General features: G+C 36.0%; 1 protein-coding gene across 3 annotated transcripts in view; it reads right to left on the bottom strand.

Annotated features, from left to right (window-relative positions):
- Window positions 1–23,329, bottom strand: part of LOC127507454 (neogenin) — a 135,377-nt gene that overhangs the window by 70,332 nt on the left and 41,716 nt on the right. For all 3 annotated transcript variants that reach the window (XM_051884579.1, XM_051884577.1, XM_051884578.1), the window contains exon 2: window positions 14,308–14,625. In XM_051884579.1, the coding sequence (XP_051740539.1) occupies window positions 14,308–14,625 (318 nt within the window). The remainder of the gene's footprint in view (window positions 1–14,307; window positions 14,626–23,329) is intronic.

Raw genomic sequence — 23,329 nt, 5'->3', positions numbered from 1 at the left:
AGTAGCTCTGCTGTTTCCAAAATACTGAAGAATCACAGGCATTTTGCATCTTTATAGCAAATGCATGTATATTAGGGGTGTAACGGCACAGGTTAGGTACGCAACTCTGTTTTGAATCACAGTTCAGTATGGGCTCTGTACAGTAGGGTGAGAAAACTAAATTATTTTCTTAAGTATAAAAAAAAATCTATCTCAGCTAATGCTGTAAACTATATACAAGAAGCCCTTTCTTGCACATTACTATAATATTAAAGGTTACAATTAACAACAGAGCCCAAACTATTAAATTCACTTGCTATTTGTTTTTTTAGATATAATCAACACTCAAATTAAAAAAACAAAACATGTAAAATGCACGAGGCAGTTTTTGCATTAACTTCTATTTCGAACTATAAAATTATTTTTCTCCAATTTCTTGTTGAAATATAATCATTTCCACAGTGGCTGTCTTGTTTTCATGACAGATTTATTTAAAAATACATTAAATTAAGTTAAGTAAAAGGTTAAGTAAAATATAATTAATATATAGGCTAATACAGTGCATATATTTAGCGAAAGAGTTGATTTCTGTAGTGAACTAACATGCTGTGGACACTGAATGACTTGCCTGAGGTAAATCTAATGTTATGTGACATTGTTTTATTGACGTCTTTCCGCTGATTGAGCAATTACACAAGATATAATACGTTTCAATAAGTTGTACTGTATCTTTCAACATACCTTCAGATGTTCATTCATGTTTATTCTGTAACTAGTAGTAAAGAGGAAGAGATGTTCACATTCACTCGCGCTCTGCGCTGCCGCTTGAACTGAGGCGCCTATATAGGGATCTGTTACGCCAATTCAAAAAGAGTTAAAACAGCATTTATTGTTTGATTTTTGTGTTAAAATGGACAGATTTTTTAAATTTGACACTTTGTTTCTTATCAAAAGTAACAAAACACAGAGCTTGCGATTATTGGAGGTTAATTCTGGTTAAAATAGGTTAGACTACAATGCATTACCGCGCGGTGTGCGCGCCCCCTTCTGGATTGGAGTGTGAATCACCTGTGACCGACTATTCGTCGTCTGTCTGTATGCACTGAACATGTACTGTTACACTCCTAATATATTATATATATATATATATATATATATATATATATATATATATATATATATGTGTGTGTGTGTGTGTGTGTGTGTGCCATATGTGTTTAAATTTAAATTAAAAACAAAGCAACAAGTGACTGCAATTATGAGCGAGTCATTGATTCACATACACATTGATAAAACTGATTCAAAAACAATGATTCATTCAGGAATATAACAAGTGACTCTGAGAATGAATTATTGAATCATTCACTAAACCAATTCCTTCAAGGAGAATAATTTTAAAGTTAAAATTCAATTAGGTAAACAAAAGAGAATAGAAATACATAAATAGCTGTTTCTTTTTCTTTTTTGCTAACTGATTCATTAAAAAAACAACAACTCATTGCTTGTGACCTAGAAAAATGCTGCTCGGATTAGAACTATATAGAGTACTACACTACTTTTTCAGAAAAGAAGCTTGATTGTAGTTCACCTATTTTAAATGAGCAGCCCAGCATGGTTCCGATTCAAAGCATCTTCCCTCACACTCTTTCTGCTTTTAACACTCAGGCTTATTATCTGCGAGTGAGCGGGACCGCGGCACCCCATCAGAGCTCCGCTTTTAGACCTCAGTGTATTTATTGCAAATCCGTACCTCTAAAATAGGACAGAAATGTTCAAAGATGTAAATATATGCATTTGAAATTAACCATGGCCATCTGTAAATAACTCCTAAAGGCAAACGAACCGTGGGCTGCAAAGTTTAACATGTGAGCCGGCGATCATGTGTTAATCTTTAATATTTTAGTGGTTGCGTAATGACCGCAGCGTAATGACATATATGCTGTGTTTACAGAATGCATTAATGGAGTCACAGAGCCAGCCGTGGCATTAATTCACTTCAGTGTTAATGGGGAAAGCAGCGTGCGGTTTTAATGCAGAAAGCAGAGGTGTTCGCTTTAAAAAGGTCCAGATGCATTAGCTGAAACCAGATGAAGTATAGCGTGTAGCTGTAGGCACTCAGGAACAAGTTTGGGTTTTTTCCTTGAAAAGGAGAGTGCCTTAATGAATGCAGAAAGACTAGACGTCAAAGGGGTCATTTTATTAAATAATGAATTTTCTTTCACCTTTCAGTTTGATGTACTAGGTAGACATGAACTGCAACACTCCCTGTCCAGTCCAACCAGACCATAAGTGCCCATTTAGTATTCAGCGATTTTGCTACCTTGAAACTTGCCTAACATTGTAAATTGTTAAAATATTAAAAATCAAATCAGTTTAATTACGAAACAAACCTTGTAAAATAAAATAAAAAATAAAATAATATTATACAAAATATATCAAATAAAATAAGTATTGTAAATATTTGTAAAAATATATATAAAATAGTTTATAAAATTAAAAAAAAGTACAGAATATGGCCCATTTAAATTTGTCTGGGTAAGAATCCAAGTACAACACCACTTTTAGACTTTTCATATCCTGAATAACACAGCAAAATAAACAGGTTTTATTTTATTTATTAACAGGCCAGAATTAAAAGGCTAAGATGCTTAATACCTGCCGGTCTGAAGGTGAACTCATTAAAGTGGAGACGAACACACACAGCAGGAAGTCAAGGACGATGGAGAACATGAGGTGCAGAGATCATCCAGTCATCATTAAACTCCATGATGGAGGCCGCTGACAGGCCAGATCCTACAAAAGGTCACGATCATCTCCAGACGACTGCACACAGGTCACTCAGATCGGCGTAGAGATGAGCAGCTTGATGTTAGCTTGAAGCTCGTGTTCGGATCTGATTGACGGGCGGTGAGATGAGATCATGAACGTTAAAGGTCAAACGTGTCCGCTTCAACTGGAAGATGATGTATTCCTGATTCAGGATCAGTCTTTCTACTTACAAATTGAGTTGGTGGAGAATCTGAACCAGGATCAGTTTTGAGTTATCCTTAACTCAATATTTTTAATATCATTCTGATTTTCTCAGGGGGTTTTTTTTCCCCCCGTTTTATTTATTTATTTATTTTTAATTTTTTTTAAAGTGTTGATAAAAAATTTTTTTTTAAAAAAAGAACGAATGAGGCTGTTCTTTCTTTGATATATTGACTGTTTACATATACATTCAACAAAATATTTTGGGGGCCATGAAAGTTTTGTGAATATGATCAAAAATCCTATAAATAAAATAAAATAAAATAAATAAAATGAAAAAATAAAATAAAATAAATAAAATAAAATAACCGCTGGAGGTGAGTTAATGAAAGTGACCAATTACCCCCCACCTCTCAAAAAAAAAAAATTAAATAAATAAAAAAAAAAAAAATAATAATAATAATTATTTGTTGTTACAATGTTAAATAAATTAATTAATTATAAAATAAAAAATGATTATAAAACAAAAATGAAACAAACCAAACTGTTACAATGTTTAAAAAAAGTAATAATAATATTAATTGATAAAAAATCTAATAAAATAAAAATACTTAAATACAAAAAAATAACAAAAAAACAAGCAGTTACAATGTTTAAAAAAAAATCATTAAAAATATGAATTGATAAAAAAAATAAATAGGCTATAAATTTAAATAAAAAAAAAACGTTTTTACAATGTTTTTTCTAAAAAAAATAAAAAATTGATTAAAAAAAAGAAAATTAAATGAAAATAATAATAATAATAAAATACAAAAAAAAAAAAAAAAAAAAAAGATTATAAAAATGAATGAGAAAATTAAAAATTAAAATGAAATTAAAAAACAACCAAGCTTTGAATAATATAAAGGTTGACATTATCATTAGAAATGTCAAGACTGACCTGTAGCAACACAAAGTTAGCCAATCAGGACTTGCCAGTTCAAGACTTCGGTTGGTAGGATGAGAGTTAGGATCTCTAGGCGGCTCATCTAAGACTACAGAGCATCTAAAACCATCAAACTGTTAAGCACACTTTATGGAACACAATTACCTCAAGTCGTCTGAGTTTTCCCGACTCAATTTACCTCCCTCTCTCAAGCACATTACTATGAGCTCAACACACCCATGGGAATTCCAGCAGCCAGGCCGATAGTTCTCGATAAACAATCGGGGTAAACTCATTTAATCAGGTTTGAAGGAGCAGAGGTTTATTGAGCTGAACGGGCTCGGTAAAAACACCTCCACGAACAACGCTTCTGCACCAATCACACATCAGAGACCCGTCAAATCCCACTAATCAAGAAACAATCAATGTCCCTCACACCCTTATGACATTAGTCGTGTTCATGACCTCAATCTTCTCCTACTTGCGTGGGAGGTGAAACCGTGAGCAGGCAAACCGTTTTAAACACACCTTAGGGCTCTGAAAAGTTCAAAGGTCAGCGAAGCAAGAAAAAAAAGACCTTAGTTGGAGTTGACGGGTTTAATTTGATACAAACTGTGAGGGAAAAACATACAGGAAATTCAATGTGCTGTTTATTCACAAATTTTGTACATATGCAAACTGTATAATATCCAAGGTACACATTTCTAGTAATTGTGCAGTTAATTCTCATATTGTATTTTCAATATAAATGTAATTAATGAAATTTGTTGTATTGTGAATCCAAACTTTCTTTGTATAAAGTTCATCATACTGATTTCAAAGTTAAGGATTCATTAGTTTGAATATACATTGAACCAAACGCTATAATAACATCTTAGTTGATAATTCAATATATTTTTGACAAAACATCCCATGTTTCGGTCGTGACTGCACATTTTCGGTAGTGACAGTAATGTGTTGGTAGTGACCACATCACATTACACACTTTTAACTCGCATACGAAAACACTACTAAAACATATTAAAATACTAATGATTTGCATAACTGTACTAAAATGTTGTTTATTGCCCCAAATAAATGATTATGTGTTCCCTTTTGTCACTACCAAAACAATGATGTCACAGCCGAAATTTCACGTTTTGGTCATGACTGTTTTGGTAGTGACAATTTTAGATACTTTTGAACCTAGCTGAAAGATGCTAATCAGCACATGGTTAGCTAGCACAGTTCTGAACAGTTGTACACAGAAAAAACAAAAACAAAACATTTATCGAATAACCATTAAAAAAACCCCAATGATTTCACAACTGAAACATGACCACATGTTTCGATCGGGACTGCTTCGGTAGTGACAATTTTAGATACTTTTGAGTCTAGGGAGAAGGGACACAGGAATATTTCCTGATCAAAAATGTAGAAGTGTGGTTAAAATCAGTCTCAGCCAATGGACTAAAACATACAGTTTCAGTAGTGAAAAGAAAATGTGAAACCAATTTTTTTACATAAAGTTTCATGATTTACAAAGACAATTTAAAATAATTTCTTTTAACTTCACTTTAAAAAAACAAAAATTCAAAAAGATTTTTTTAAAAACAACAAATGGAAAAAAAATGTGCAAAAATTATTTCAATATAATTTTCACAAGTTGAAATTTAGTGGTTAGGGTTCGGGACAGCCACCCCCCAATTGAAAGTACCCAATAAATGATGATTTTATATATATATATATTAAGCTTAGTGATATTTTAAATATTATTGTGGGATTCAATTGATAATAGAAGGATCTTAGTAAACATAAAATGTGAATTCTTAAATGCTTTTTAAATGTGTTTTTTGGTTGTGGGACAGCAGTTTGCACCAATTCTGTAGAATGGCCCATATATTGGGAATGGATCTTATACCATTTATAATGTTTGCATGATAAAACCATTTCAACCAAAAATAAATATTTTCTGTCATCATTTACTCGCCTTCAGGTCATTCCAAACCTGTATGACTTTTTCTTCTGTGGATTCTGGGTTTATTTATTTATTATTATTATTATTTTTTTAAATAATTATGTGCATTTATACCACTATACATTGTGTTTTCTGACAGTGGCATTAAATTACAGAAACTAGCTAACAGTGATGTGTGAGTGTTTCTAATATAATAACTGAATATTTTTATCCTCTTTTGGAAACTGGTTTTTTTATTTTTCTATTGAAGCAAATTGGAATGCAAAAATATACTTGTTGTAGTTTTCTGTTCAACATTATAGAAGTTTACACAACTTTGACAAACCCTGGATATGTCAAAAAGGTCCATATGGACTTTGGTCCCTCTCAGTCTAGTTTTCACATCAAATTAAATATGCTGTCTATGGCTACAGTCTATAGGTGGATCAGAATGCCATGATGCTTCTAGGACAGGATGCTAGAGAACCGGGACGCTCTGCAAGCACAGAGATGCCGTGTGAAGAATCATAGATGTGAGCTTTCACACATGAAAACAAACCTACACGCATATACACTTGAACCGATGCTTGTTTTTAACAGAAGAGGAAGAAAAATCTAAAATTACACATCAGAAACACGTCGAGGAACCAGGAACGCTCACGACTAATTTAAGTCCACTCGTAAATCACATAAACGAGTAATGTTAGGTTTGATTGAATTCCCAGTAAAACGTTGAGCGCAGTCAGACGTGACTTACTGAGTGTTTGCAACACTTTGATGTGTAGCTGTAGAACTTAATGAAAGGAGAGAAACTTTACAGGAGGAGGATAAATATGAACATACATTAGAGCTGCAGTGTGTGTGTGCGAATAAGAAGCACAAAACATAGTAAGAGAAAACATTTCTCATGGCCCGACGAAGATGATCACCATATCTGAATACAAAACTCCCTCAAGATGTTTCTTCATTGTTTTTTGGCTTGTCTAACTCAAAACACCATAATAACCACAGTCCTGGCAGACACTCAGAACAACCTGCCAACTGCATAGAAACACACTAAAATCCCAGAAACCATATTGGTACTTGCTTAGGACAAAAAAAAAAAAAAATAGACTACACACTCAGAACACCCTAGCAACCACATAGCATTACAACATTAATAAAAATCACCAAAATCTGTATATTAACTGTAAAGCAACCCTAGTAAACGCATTGCAACATGCTTTAAAAAACATCCAGAATATCAAATCTAACTGCAAATCTCCCTGTTTCTTAATTTTCAACATGTCTAAGTGTCATTTAATGTCAAAGTGTCAAATGTTATTTAGATATGAATTGTGTTGATGTCACTTAAAGATGCAGTAAGTGATTTCTGAGAAACGCTGTTGAAAGTGGATTGGACCGAGTACCACAACACACTTGTAGCCAATCAGCAGTAGGAGGCATGTCCACTCATGATGGTGGAGGAGAGAGAGTGAGCCAATCAGCAGTAGGGGGCGTGTCCACTCATGATGGGGGAGGAGAGAGAGTGAGCCAATCAACAGTAGGGGGTGTGTCCATTCATGATGGGGGAGGAGAGAGAGTGAGCCAGTCAACAGTAGGGGGCGTGTCCACTCATGATGGGGGAGGAGAGAGAACCAATCAGCAGTAGGGGGCGTGTCCACATGATGGTGGAGGAGAGAGAGAGAGCCAATCAGCAGTAGGGGGCGTGTCCACTCATGATGGGGGAAGGAGAGTGAGCCAATCAGCAGTAGGGGGTGTGTCTACTCATGATGGGGGAGGAGAGAGAGTGAGCCAATCAGTAGAAGGGGGCATGTCCACTCAGAGTGAGCAAGAGGGAGATTTGAAGAAAGAAGATTATCACTGGTTATGATCAGGTAATCTAATATTCATTATATTATTTGTTTATACATGACTCTTTGGATTACTTGATTTTGATTGGTCAGTTGTGGAATTGTGCAGTCAAATATTATTATAATGATGCTAAACTGTATAATTAATCAGATAACAGTACCCTTTATATAATTTTTCAATACTGTATATTCGGATCACTGCTTAAATGGGCAGTCGAAATAGTCCACGCCCAAGTGTTATATTCTGCTCTCTAGATATGGCTCAGGCCCCTCCCAATCCAACAGACTTCTCGTTCACCAGGCCAAGCACTTTTCACCCTCCCACAAGGAATCATCTTTACGAGAGCGTTTCAGAGTGGTTATGTGTAGGAAACAGGCCTTTTGTAGTTTTAGGGAAGTTTTTAGGGCACAGAGCTATAAGTTTGACTAACAGGCTTTAAAGAAAATTCACTTCATAAATCGTCAGCAAAAGTAGCGGCTCAGCCTCTTCCTGCCTAGCCTGGGGCGTCTCCGTCAGCTCCCATAATGCATTTCTGTCTTGATTTTACAGTTGCTATTCCATAAACACAGCAGAGATGGTGCAAGTGTCAAGATGGTGAGGTTGTTTGTTCTGTAAATAAAAAAAAATTATGTATGTGTCTGTATATATTAAATTTTTGCATAAAATACCTGTTTAGTATATATTTGTAGATTCAGTTGGCAGAATGAACCTGGAGTTTTGTTCTGTCTTTATAGGAGAAAAAGAGCATGTGTGTGTGAAGAGAAGGCAGACGCTACGATGGCATTGGCTTGTCACACTCTTTTTGCTGGCGCAATGAATGACTGAATGAAACGGCCATTAACATATGAAATAAATGCAAGCAAACTGTCAGAACGAGTGTCGTCCTGCTTTAAATGATCTCCTGTGAACTGTGAAAAGCGTTGAATTGAAATACTGCGTGTGTTCCTCATACAGGCTGCCCTGAACTTTCAGTGTAATGGCCCCTGGGATTGCTCAAGTCTCCATGCCGTGCACCGCCGGCTAGATCTGAAAACACGGACAAGGCACTTAAATGTGTGTGTGTGTGTGTGTGTGTGTGTTCTAGTGCTCTGCCACTGCATTAGTGTTGATTCCTAAAAAAAAAAAATAAAAAAAATAAAAATAAAAGTACATCAACATCTTAGAGCCCTTCAAATCATTCAGATGTGTCTTTGTACGGGCAGCTTGAGCTGATAAGTTACTAATGAATGCTTCATCAAGTTAAGCGTCATTACTACAACTCATGCTTGAAGTTACTTGTTTATTAAGATCAGCGTAATGAATGATTTCTCAAATCGTGTGTTTTTGAGGAGAGACTTTACTAAGTGATCAGATGCATTATTTTCACCTGCTGGACATCTACATCTACACATCTACATCTACAGACCAGACAATAAGAGACCACATGGCAACCACCCACAACACTCTAGCGGCTGCACAGTCATGCAGTAAAACACAGTCAGAACACCCTTTAACAAACCTTTAACAGCAGTAGGTTTTGCACAGGCAAAGAAGCACTCTTAATTTTCTTCAGAACATGCAAAATCTAGTAAATCTGTGCTTCCTGTCATGGGGTCACGTTCACTGCGCACACAGCTACAGCAGAAACACAAAAGTGACAGGCATTAAAACTACAACACAAAAGCTCTTCCGAGTCTTAATGTAGCATAATGCACTGATGCTAATTCTCTTCCTCTGAAAGCCTGAACACGTCATTCCTCATCCAGAGCAGAGAAAAGCATCTTTTATTTCTGCCAGCAGCATATGGAGCCACTGATACAGCTTCAGAGGCCAGAGATTTCACTGAGAAAGCACCTGACGACTGGAAAAATGAAAAGAGACAGAGTTTTGTTTGAGAATAAAGAGAGAACGCTTGTGTTTTAAGACGAATTCTCCCTGAAGGCCAGAGAGACAGGCGGAGAGGTGAGGAACCATCAAATGTGTGAACTACACACGTGTCAAACTCTTTAAACAGAGTTAAAAGACCAGGCGGAACATTTCCCTCCAAAACTTCCTGTTTCTGTCAGATTTCTTACAGTGGCTCATATTCCTGAGTAAAAATCTGTGTAATGGTACACGCATGTGGAAGAAGAGGACAGAAATCTCTTTTAACAGTACAATTGTTGCAAAATGACAACTTAAAGGGATAGTTGACACCAAAAATTAAAAATAGTCACCCTCATGTTGCTCCATACCCATACAGAGAATGATTATTAGTAAACAAAAATACTTTTAATTTGTTGTAATTTGTTTTGTTTTTTTCCCACCACTCACTTGCATTGTAAAGAAAGAGCAGCTTAGACATTCTTCAAAACACCTCTTTCAAAACATGGAAGTCATAGAGGTTTGGATCAACATGAGAACTTTTAAAATGCGAAATAGCATTCATATCTACGGAGCCCCACACATGACATGCAGGGAAAAAAGTAAATCGTGCGCACAATTTATAAATCGTGGGGACGAATTAGTAAATCGCACGCACGATCTAGTAAAATCGCACAATCTTATAAATCGAGGGAACAAATTTAGTAAATCATGCGCACGATTTAGTAAATCAAGGGAACAACTTAGTAAAGCACGTGCACAATCTAGTAAATTGAGGGAATGAATTAGTAAATCATGCGCATAATCTAGTAAATCGAGGGAACGAATTAGTAAATCATGCGCACAATCTAGTAAATTGAGGGAATGAATTAGTAAATCATGCGCATAATCTAGTAAATCGAGGGAACGAATTAGTAAATCATGCGCACAATCTAGTAAATCGAGGGAATGAATTAGTAAATCACCCGCACGATTTAGTAAATCAAGAGAACAATTTAGTAAAGCACGCGCACAATCTAGTAAATCGAGGGAACAAATTAGTAAAATGCGCGCACAATTTATAAATCGAGGGAACGAATTAGTAAATCGTGTGCACAATCTAGTAATTCGAGGGAACGAATTAGTAAAACACGCACGATTTAGTAAATCAAGGGAACAAATTAGTAAATCGTGCGCACAATTTATAAATTGAGGGAATGACTTAGTAAAGCATGCGCACGATTTAGCTCACTATTTTTTCCTGCATGTCATGTGCGGGGCTCTGTACATATCTCTACTATGATGTATTTGAGGGAAACAGGATTTTCAGGGGGAAAAAAAAAATCTATAATCAATTAAATGTAATTATTATAGAGCTAAAATGTTTATTTTTCCCTCTCACCAAATATCAAATTTCCCCTTGACAAATAAAAAATAAAAATATTTCTGTTTGTTTTATATTCAAAGTTGGGTGTAACACTAACGGATTAGGGTTTGGCCACGCCCCAGTGAGCAGAGATCCAATCAGAAGCTTCCATCAAACAATACTGCTGTACTCAGCAGCACAATAACATACTGTAGTTCTGTAACATTTCTTGCACTATAGTTTGCAAATCCAGAGTTTTATACAGAACAGAAAGGTCTGCAGATTCTACTGGTACAGAACTGCCGACATCTGCACAGATCAATACATTACACCACAGTACAGATCAATACGGCACACAACTGCAGAATCATATGAAGTTTATAGCCTGTAAATTAGATTCAAACACAGTACAAAAAGAGCCAGAGCACACAACAGTTAAAAAAAAATTCATAAAGATCTCATTAATTTCTCAGTTGTTTCTCCTAAAGATGAGATAAACTGAAGTTTCTCCTCTAGAGTTTAGGAAAAAAGCTCAAACTGTGCTCCGATTCACTTAGATACTAAAGACTGCAATCAAAGTCAGAGATCTCCAATATTTCTCATAAAATTCTTCAAACACCAATTGATCTGAGCTGCTATCCACAATTTTATAGGTCTATATTCTTATTGTATGACAACTATGGACTCGTGTGTCTGTTTTTGTCTTTTAAGGAACTTACACCTGAGGCAAAGTTGATACTTAAATGAACCATTTAAATCTTTATAGAGAAACCAGAAGAGCAACCTTTGAGCCCTAAAATCATCTTCTGAGACGCTACACAAACATATTATATTAGTTCTGGTTCTTGCCATTGGATTTCCTCACTAGAGCTGCGTTTGCTCAAGAAGTAAAACTAGCAAACAGTGGAAAACTCTGCTGGGCGTCTTTAAAGGAAATGGAGGCTCCAGTCAGAGCAAACTGTGAAGGCCTGGCTGATATCTAACCCTGCTGTTCAAACACACACTAATCCTGCTGTTAGATTCATGGCATAGTGTGAAGCTCGACTACAGTGAGCTGACCCGCGTTTTGTAGAGAAAAACCCACTGCTGCAGAAAACTGAATCGAGATCAGCACTCTGAACTCTGACAGAATGATACGTCCCCAATGGACTGATAGATATTCATTCAGCCTGACTCAGAAAAATGGGATTTTTGAGAAAGATCTAGGCCTTTTCATATGCATCAGATGGTCAGAGCACATGCTGTTTGAGACTCAGACTAGAGTAACCCTTAAAAAACCTTAGTTTTAGTTCAGAAAAAAATCTATATATATATATTTTTAATGGAACAGTTTATTGATCCTTTAAAATAGTATGATAAAGTATATGCACTATAAAAAGTAATTACCACAACTTAAATAAATGCATGATTGAGTAAAAATTGTACTTTGTACTATCTAAACATAAAAGTTACAAACAGTATTTTGTTGAGTTCTATTGACATAATAATGTTGATCATCAACTTAATATCATCTGTAATTTAAACTCAAATTTCTGCATTAACAGGCTTTTATTTTTAAATTAAGTTGTAGTAACTTAATAAATTGTCTTGATAACTTTGGAAATTAAGCAGTGGATTTCTAGTTCCCAGCATGCTTTGCATAGGACTGGATAAGGAGAATAAATGTTGAATGTTTTTAGTGAAAGCAAAGACCTGTTAGTGTTTAATGCTGTTATGTTTGACATTTAAGGGTTTCTGTAATGTTGAAGTTTGAGACGCATAGATACATGAAGGTAAACACTATTGACTCTATAATCAATGACTGCAATAATGCCAGTGACAAGTAATATCTTACTTGTTCATTAAATGTATGTTAAATAAGTTATGTTAGCATGTGCTATGATAGCTGTTGATTTAAACTGAAATAGATAAGTTTAATTGGTTCCAGGGCTACAACTCTGGTAGTTGGAGCGACTTAATTTTTTTGAGTAAACTTAAATATTTGTGTTTATGCTACAAATTAAGTTCCTCTAACTCAATGTAGCTTGTTGGTTGAACGTAAATTCACTCAAAGTTGTCATAACTCAAAAATATTGATGCAATTTTTTTTTTTTTTCTAGAGCCAACACATAATTTTTTAGAGTGTGGAGCTCATACTCGAATTCAGAGGCCCAAACTGAGTAAAAATATGCAATTTGGTGCAGTTGCTAACATTTATATGGCCAAAAACTAAAGAAATTCTAAAAGCTTGTGATGCAAATCAATGAGATCTTTATAACAGATGCTCATATGACTGAAACTCATATTTAAAGGGGTGATTGATTGCGATTTCACTTTTTTAACTTTAGTTAGTGTGTAATGTTGCTGTTTGAGTTACGGCAAAGTTACGATGCTCAAAGTTCAATGCAAAGGGAGATATTTTCTTTTAAAGAAAGCTCTGTTTAAGGACTACAACAAATGGCTGGTAGGGACTACAACGTGTTTCTTCCCGGGTTAGTGACATCACTAATCCTAAAATTTACATAAACCCCACCCCCAAGAATGCGCAACAAAGGGGGTGTGGCCAAGAGTTGTTGTAGTAGAGTGTTGTTGCAATGCTGGCATTTAACGCCAGACTGCTTCACAAACGAGAGTCAATTCAACGCTGGATTTGCACAAAAGGCACATGACGTGACGGACGATGAGTTGAATCAACTCCACAGCAACTACATAAATGTATCCACTAACCATTCAGAAACGTCCAGATTCTTTCTAAAAGTTGTAACTTCTTCCTGAGTCTCTCCATCAGTGTCGACTCCGGTTTGAACAATGTAAGGCTGAACACCGTTACTGACAATCCTCATTTTGGCTGCGTGAGATTCTCCAGCTTTGTTGTTGTTGAGCAACCGAAGCACGAGCTGTTAAAGCTCCGCCCTCTTCTGGAAAGTGGGCCGGGAGCAGCAGCTCATTTGCATTTAAAGGGACACACACAAAAATGACGTGTTTTTGCTCACGCCCAAATAGGGGCAAATTTGACAAGCTATAATAAATGATCTGTGGGTTATTTTGAGCTGAAACTTCACAAACACATTCTGAGGACACCAGAGACTTATCTTGTAAAAGGGGCATAATAGGACACCTTTAAACACCTTTTTTTTTTTTTATAAAAAAAAAAAAAAAAAAAAACTGTATGGATAATCAAGTAAACCTAAGTTCCTCCAGTCCAGTGAGTGTTCATCTTGAAATATAGAAATGATATATTACATTAACTCTATAGAAATCAGTAAAGATTTCACAGCAAAAAGACACACAAACCACAAACTGAAGGTGGACATTTTTACAATTACACTAAAAGACCTTTTACTTGCTAAAAAAGTATAACTATCAATCAGACGACAGAAGGCATGTAGTAGATTGTGTGCAACAGGTTTTGATCACATTGTGCATTAAATATGATACAGTAGGTTAAGACATGATTTATGAACTTAATTTTCATACCTGCCACTGTGAGTCGTGCGGTTCGGCTGCTGATGGTACCCAGATTGTCGATGGTGGCCACGCACTGGTACACCCCCTCATCAGGCTTATTGTGTTTGGAGTGGACCACCGTACTGATGACCAAAGAGCCGTCCGCTAACTGCCGCTTCCGGTCGTCCGCCACAAGGTTCAGGAACGTTCCATCCTTCTTCCATTCCACCCTTACTGGAGCGTTGCTAATGGCCGAGCAGTTCAGAACAGCAGGGAGGCCGCGTACGGCCAGCGTGTCGATGGGTTCAACCGAGAACCTGAACGGGGTAAAACCTTGAATGTCAGAACCTGAGGACAGAGAGAAGAATGTGTTACAGGATTTGAAGCATGAGATGCTTTTTGCCATTAGTATATTCAACTAAAATTTGGGTCTTGAATCAACACCAATTGCAGGCAACAATAAACCAGTATAAATTTTTAAATTATGCTCTCAAAAACACAAGATTACAGCTCTTGTTCTTTTGTTGGCTAAGTGATTTTCATTCTGGAAGGAGTCCCTCACCTTTCTGCTAGGCAAAAATACCTCTGGGAAAAGTTATAAACCAACATAATTGCTTGACGTTCACAGTGACGTATAATTAAAAAACATAACAGTGTTCAGCCACCAACCTGCATTGTTCAGACAGCAGTAATGGCCAATTATCTGCACCAGTGGTGTTGTGCGAAAACAATTACGGCAAGACTTTGCGTAACGTAGCAAGCAAGCAAGCTGCTTCATACTTTAATTACGTAGGAAATGACAAGCATCTCGTGTTCGACACAAAGCACCACATACATAATCTGAGATGGAAGCTAATGTGTTCGCAAGCTTGCTTGTCGTGCAAGGTAATTTGGTACTAAAAATGTGTCTTCATAAAAATGATACCTGAGAAACAGATGCAAACAGCACATATAATTACACTTATGTCATAAAACCGTTCACAGATTAGCTACTTTAATGACGCTATATAACTGGCTCAATTTCATTTCTAAAGTTAAACAGGACTAAAGATGGAAAACTAACTCACAGTCTCTCAACACAAGTTTAAAGTCATAGTTTGGCACCATTAAATCTGAAAAGTGTTCAAAACTTGACATGCAAACTTGTGTACTTGCGTTTTCTCAATCTAAAAAAAGATGCATAGGAAACCCACAGTTGCACGCTAACTGTAGAGAAGCCAGCTGGAAAACATTTGGACCAACGTGGCCAAATGTGCCCCTGTTTGTGGCTTTGGATGTTTGTCACAGGCTGGCTTTGAGTAATCGGATGGAGTCCAGAATTGCTGTTGGAGGGCAACAGCGATGCATCCTTGACCCAGAAGCCCCGAGACAGCCAGAAAATGAGGCTGTTGGGTTGATAAGTATAAGCTGTTAGCCTTAGTCTGCACACTTTGAGGAAAACCCACTTCAAAACTGCCTCAGTCAGCGAGACCTCTCAGAAAGGGGCAAGGGCTCTCCAGGGAAATGGCATACTAGTGAATGAGAGAGGAAGAGAGAGATACTGACACATACAAAGACTGAAGAGAACGAGAAGTGGCCTAGAATGGCTGGGAAGGAAAAGTGGCAGAGATACAAAAACAAAATCAAGGAAATCGGTTAAAGTGTCACATACTATATCCTTTCTCCATTTAACAGACCATGACAAGCTTCAGTCTGAGAAACTGTTGCATTGTGGGAATGCACGAGTGGCGCTTAAGAGACTAAGAGATGGTGGCGAAGCACAGATGAGCGTGAAAGGAAGCACAATGACGCCTGAGCTGCCGTCACAAGCGGGGATTTGCCCATCCACAGTCTCTAGGGTCCATCATGGGTATGTGTCCATCAACATCCACTGCCTACTTACAACTGCAGACCCAAGAAAATAAACTACAAAAGTAGACAAATCATCAATTAGCAGAATTTAAAAAGGTGAAGTATGTAATTTTCACACACTGAAAAAAGAAACTTGATCAAAATTTGACACATTTGAAGTAAATCTTACTGCTACTGCTCTGTACAACTTACCTGTTATCATCAAGTAAAATCTACTTACTATAGAACTTAAAATTCATAAAGAAATTAAGTAAATATTACTTAATTGTATTTAATTTCACATATAGAATTAAGTAAAATCTACTTAAGTAAATTTAACAAAGAAAATAAGTAACTTACAATAAAAAGTTTACCTGGCAATACCTTTTACTCAAATAATACAACACTGAATTAAACCATGCTTTTAAAGTGTATGCTTTACTTAGAAACATCTAAGTAAATAATACAATAGATATATCACATAACACCATATCTACATAATATTAGTAATGCGGCACTCACCTGAACACAGAGACTTCAATACTTGGTACACAACACACAATGACGGTAACATTCGAAAAATTGTTTTTGAGTATGAATCTACCATTCTGAGTAGAAAATGAACTCCAAATGTCACAAAATGGCAAGTTACTATCAACAAAAGCAATGATAAAACAGTGTAAATACAACTGGAAAACAGCAAAAAAAAAAAATCCTTATTAATTATTCATGGCCCAGTGCATGATGGGAACACCAGTATCAGAAAAGTTGAGTAGGTTTTACTTATTTTTATATCGTTGATATTTACGCTTTAATTTCTACAAGCTTGAATTGAGTACTAATATGGAATTTACTATGTTTTTTTTATTATTCATGCCTGAACTAACTTTTTAATGTAGAAATTATATTTGTTTTTTTCTGTAGTATTTACTACACCACAGAATCAATTTTATCAGTGCACCTCTAGTGGCACCAAATAGAATTGCAAAAAATAAATTTCTCATGCAGAAATCATAAATCATCAATATGCTGACACTAAAAATGTATACACAATTTATTCTGAAACCACACATACAGCAAATTAATTAATCAAAATCACATACTGCCAGTGGCCTAAGAAACAAGTATTTTTTATAAAATATATATTATTAAAATGAAAAAAAAAAAAAAAAAAACCCTGACAACAAAAGTATTTTTTTTTAGTTATATTTTTGGCCTCTTCATGGCTTTATTGGATAGGACAATACAGACGAGACAGGAAAGTGTGGGGTGGAGAGAGGGGAACAGGATCAGCAAAGGACCTCGAGCCGGGAATCAAACTCGGGTCGCCGGAGGCACAGTCGCGCTATGTGTTGGTGCTGCCCACGAGGCTATCGGCGCCCACACCAAAAGTATTATTTTAAGTAAACCAGAATAAAATAAAAATATAGAAAACATCTGAATATGTGTATGCACAGCAAACGAGAGGTCTGTAACACGATTAAAGCCATTAAAACTATAATGATAACTATATTTGCGTCCACACCAACGAACGATAACAGTCTGTTTATTCTAAGTTCACGCGCTGTGGTTTCAAAGTGTGTACAACATGTTTTTGCTGTTCTTGTTGCATTTACACGGCTTTAACCAGCAGATGTCTTCAGCATGCTATGTTTCGAGTGAATAGCTAGTGTAATCGATCTAATCTAACAGTGAATTTAGCTGACGAAGTCAATATAGTGGAATAAAAACAACGCCTAGTCTTTTCACTGCAACTTCAAAGGAAGCAAGACAATGTTTCTGAAACTAGCGCTGGATATCTGAGGTAATTTTATGTTATACTGTTTGCTAGCCTGGCATTATGATCTCATCATATACTTCTCAGCATTTATTTCGAGGGTATGACTGATTGTTTTCCATTTTCTTTAAAGTATCCTTAAAAAGGGGGTTTGATTTGTCAAACAGTCGTGGCTTTTTCTGGACCTCAGCGATTAACTTCTCCGCAATGTCATCCACCATTTTAAATGCGCGAGCCCTTAAATTAGGACGGATTCTGATTGGCTGTCAGTGTTTTATCGTTCAACAGCTGGAAAAAAAATAATTCTGAAAGTGATCCCAACTATATCGTTTCTCTAAATTATTATTGTTATAGCTATAGTGTGGACTTTGCTATTCTTTTATATTTCGAATGATTTCTATCTTTATCGTTATCTTTCATATCATTCATGGTGTGAACGGGCCTTAAATATAGTCCAGGCCTGTATAAAAATGTTTATTGTGTTTTAACTGGTTTTGAGAACAACACACACTGGTTTAATCCAGTGAGAATTTTTCTGCACACAAAAGCATGCGAAACATACAAAATTAGTTAATAAGACTCAATGTTTCAGAAAGAATCCATAAACTGCTCATTTAATCTCTGCACATTAAACTGTAATGGAGAATGTTTTAATCACATTTAAGCTTTGTAGACGGCATTGAGTTACATAAATTAAAATACCACAATTCTCATTGAAATCTTCAAGCGGCGTTCCCACGAGTCTCTGTACTGTCGGGCGCTAGTAGTCGTTCGTTCTCGACCGCTAAAGAACAAAAGCCATCGTATTTATATTCTAGTAGCTTTACACACACACACACACAACTATCCTTCAGCAGCTTCTATTGCATTTCCTCCCTTCATTTTACATTCACTCGAACCAACTCGAATCAGAATTAGAGAGTTTGTGCTTTCATCTGTGTTTTCCCCTTTGTCTTTTCATCTTCCAAAGGCAACTGCTCTTTTCATTTCTACCTGACGCTTTCAAACGGTTCAGATAAATCAGAATTTGCTCAGTGAACAAACACTTCCAAACATCAGGCACATTTAGGGCAAAATGGAGGGTTCTAATGCTGAAAGCAAAGTTAGACCGAAAACAAAGTGCAGAACCTGTCATTAGCTCTCAACAGGTAATAAATAACTGCTCCACACACTTCTGCACACTCATCAGCCAATCACATTGTTGTCCCCCCCACCCGCCACAATCCCTTTCTGTAAGGCATTAGCATGTTAGGATACTTAACCTCACGCTGTGACTCAAGATTACAGATTCACGGAGGAAAAACAGCACATGTAATCCATCTCCATAAGACCCGTGTGGATGACAGGTGGGCCGCTTCACGGCAATAAAAGTGGGGCTCATCTGGGTGGAGTGGGGTTCCTCCCTCAGGAGTCCATTTCTACCTCATAAAACATGGAAATTGAGCATCCCAGAGGGCACATATCCCACAATCCATTTCCACACCTATTGGTAACACTGAGAACCCAATACATTCAGAATCCAAGACAATCTATTGATTGAACTAAAGTGCCGACCCAATCAGCTAATTCAATTACCTTATGGGTAATTCATAGGCTTTATTGTACTATATTTACTTAATTTTTCAAAACACCCACAACATGAGGCACATATTAAACTAACAAAGCACAATTTCTTTCCTCAGGCAATAAAATAACATCCATTTTTATCAGAAATGGACACCAAAGCTGTCGGATTATAAATTATACAATTCCACTGAACCAAAGCCTTACATCAACCGCCAACCCAACCAGATAATTCAGTTACCGTATGGGTGATACTTGGGCTACAGTGATATTTCAACATATTATTTTATAATATAGTTAATTACATTTTCAGAAAGCGTCACAACAATAGGTATATATGAAACCCTAAATAAAAAAATCCCACCTCAGGCATTGAAGCCCCTTTATCATTTCTATCATTTTCTGATATGGACACAATTTATCTTAAACCTAGTGACAGAAAACACTGACGTTGTCTGAACAGAATTATACTGAAATAAAATTGTAAAGTAAATAAAATTGTAAAGTATGAAATTTTCCAATTATGTATTAAAAATCTTATTTGTAAAATGTAAGTAAAAATTAAATGAAATTAAAAATAATATAATTCCCTTAAAATTTATTAAAATGATATTATATATATATATATATCTATATATATATATATATATATATATATATATATATAATTTTGTCATTTTAAATTTTAATTTATTTTTTGAGATAAATTATATTTTTAATTTCATTTAAATTTTATATATATATATATATATAAATAAAGTAAAAATTAAATGAAATTAAAACGAATATAATTTATCAATTACCATCTCAATCACCATTCCAATTATTTTATATATATATATATATATATATATATATATATATATATATATATATATATATATATATATATATATATATATATATAAAAAAGGGAGAAAACATGACAGACATGACAGAATAACACGACGGATATCGCATTTTGAGTAAAATTAAAAACTCAAGAACTCAATTTTTTTAAGAATGGCGTTTATCGCGTTTTGGAACCAAAGTCTTCATATATATATATATATATATATATATATATATATATACATACATTATATATTATATATAATATATATATATATATATATATATATATATATATATATATATATATATTTTACACTGAAGCAAAATTCGACAAATTGTGAACCAGCTTCCATATTCATTTTAGTGACCAAACTGCAGTTCACAACTTTACAAATCTTGCTTTGCATTCAGAAAAAAAAAAAAAAAAAAAAAAATGCAAAATTGTACCTATACATTTACATATATTTTAGTAGATGCTTTTATCCAAAGCAACTTACAAATGAGGAATGCAACCTTATTAAAGATACACCTTTACGTTATTTACCAATACATATTAGTATCTTAAGAACGGCTCAAATGAATGTAAACCATCAAATTGCATAAAAAATAAAAAAAACCCAAATCTGCAACTGTCAACAAAACAGTTTGTTTTATAAGACTGTATTTACTGCAGCTCATCTTGATGGAGGTGATGGTGCTGGTCTACGGGGAGCGTTTGCAGTACGGTAATTGATTATGGCAAGACAATGAGGGCTGATTCTTTGCGCCCTACTCTTTCATCACTCACACGAGTGAGAACAAGCAGCCGGGCCCACAGGGGGCATTATGGGAGTCCTCAGAGGGGCTGGAGAGGGGGATGTGGGCCTGTCAAATTATTTTCCCCTCCAACGAGCGACGGTTTCAGCAGTCTTCGAGACCCAGCAGGAGGGGGAAGTCACTTCTGGTCCATTGACACAATGGCGCTATTGAAGGAGGCTCCGACAAAGACTTTGCCATTAATCAAATTACAATAATAAAGCCCCACTGTTACAAGCAAACGTGGCAAAGGCTCAACAGTGTGAAATCCGATGCGAAGCAATTGCCCCACGCCTGCTGAAGTTCAACCAACTTTCCCTCCTGTTTGTTTCCAAAAGACTCTATGACTCCATGAACTCTAGCAGTGGAAAAACGACAACACCAACGTTCTGGTCCACAGCGATGTAATGGATGATTTGGAAAGCACTTTCGGATTCTTTCACCTATAGTTCAAACCTGTGGTCTGAAACGAACACATTCACCACAAGTTTGCAGACGAAAAGTCCGTCTCAATCCATAAATTGGATTCTACCCTCCCCGCACCCCCTAAAACTTTGTTTTTCAACCCGAAACAAAATCCAAAACACATCCCCGTGCCCTAAATGAAAGCGGCGTGAGCGGTCTGCAAAACTTCTATCCAGCTTCCAGCGAGGGACCGGGGCCAAGAAGGACATTGATTCTACACGCCATTAGCTCCCTACAGAACAGGCCAATACAAAAAGCACAGCAAAACAGCCCTCTCAAGCAGTAATTCCACACTCATCTGGAGACAAAGGCGCAATGGCAATAGGAAATGGAGGGTAATGATGACAAATAATAGTTCTGGAATCAATTAATCTCTCGGGCTGTCCTCAGGGAGACGGAGGGTATCGTGGAGGATCTCTGGAACAATGAAAGTCTTGATCCAAAGGTAGAATGACAAAAAAAAGCTAGAGTGCGGTTCGATTTCTTTGCATCTTCTCTCAAACACAGTCAAGACAGAGCTCTTCATAAGCAGCGAACAACATTGATAATAAACAGAAATGTTAGTAACACTTTAGTATGGGGATCACATATTCACTATTACCTATGACTTTTGCCTCAATAACCCAGGGGTAGGATTAAAGGATGAAGAATAAGGCATTAAAGGGTTAGTTCACCCAAAATGAAAATACTGTCATTAATTACTCACCCTCATGTCGTTCCACACCCGTAAGACACCCGTTCATCTTCAGAACACAAATTAAGATATTTTTGATAAAATCCGATGGCTCAGTGAGACCTGCATTGACAGCAAGATAATTAACACTTTCAGATGCCCAGAAAGCTACTAAAGACATATTTAAAACAGATCATGTGACTACAGTGGTTCAACCTTAATATTATAAAGCGACGAGAATACTTTTTGTGCGCCAAAAAAAACCAAAATAATGACTTTATTCAACAATATCTAGTGATGGACGATTTCAAAACACTGCTTCATGAAGCTTCGAAGCTTTACGAATCTTTTGTTTCGAATCAGTGGTTCGGAGCGTGAATCAAACTGCCAAAGTCATGTGATTTCAGTAAACGAGGCTTCGTTACGTCATAAGTGTTTCAAAATTTCAATGGTTCACCACTGGGGGGCGTGACTTTGTCAGTTTGATACGCGCTCCAAACCACTGATTCGAAACAAAAGATTCGTAAAGCTTCGAAGCTTCATGAAGCAGTGTTTTGAAATCGCCCATCACTAGATATTGTTGAATAAAGTCGTTATTTTGGTTTTTTTTGGCACACAAAAAGTATTCTCGTCGCTTCATAACATTAAGGTTGAACCACTGCAGTCACACGAACTGTTTTAAATATGTCTTTAGTAGCTTTCTGGGCATCTGAAAGTGTTGATTATCTTGCTGTCAATGCAGGCCTCACTGAGCCATCGGATTTTATCAAAAATATCTTAATTTGTGTTCTGAAGATGAACGAAGGTCTTATGGGTGTAGAACGACATGAGGGTGAATAATTAATGACTGAATTTTCATTTTTGGGTGAACTAACCCTTTAAAAACCATGTCCCAAGCACACAAATATGTTCTCATTATAATTTTATGTAGCCTATATGATTTGTGCTGCACATGTTGCACTTAACTGTATTTTTCTTTTTGAAGTGATTTCAATCATATTTCAAGCAATTCAAAACCATCATGGTGAACAGTGCACATCTGAAGTGTGCTGAAGGAAATAATACATTATTTATCGGCTTTAATATATCGGCCAATTTTCTTATCGGGCCAATAA

The sequence above is a fragment of the Ctenopharyngodon idella genome, chromosome 24 (assembly GCF_019924925.1).
Source record: "Ctenopharyngodon idella isolate HZGC_01 chromosome 24, HZGC01, whole genome shotgun sequence".
In the NCBI taxonomy this organism is placed as follows: Eukaryota; Metazoa; Chordata; class Actinopteri; order Cypriniformes; family Xenocyprididae; genus Ctenopharyngodon; species Ctenopharyngodon idella.
The sequence above is the reverse complement of the archived record's forward strand: the minus strand, read 5'-3'. Positions and strand labels throughout refer to the sequence as shown.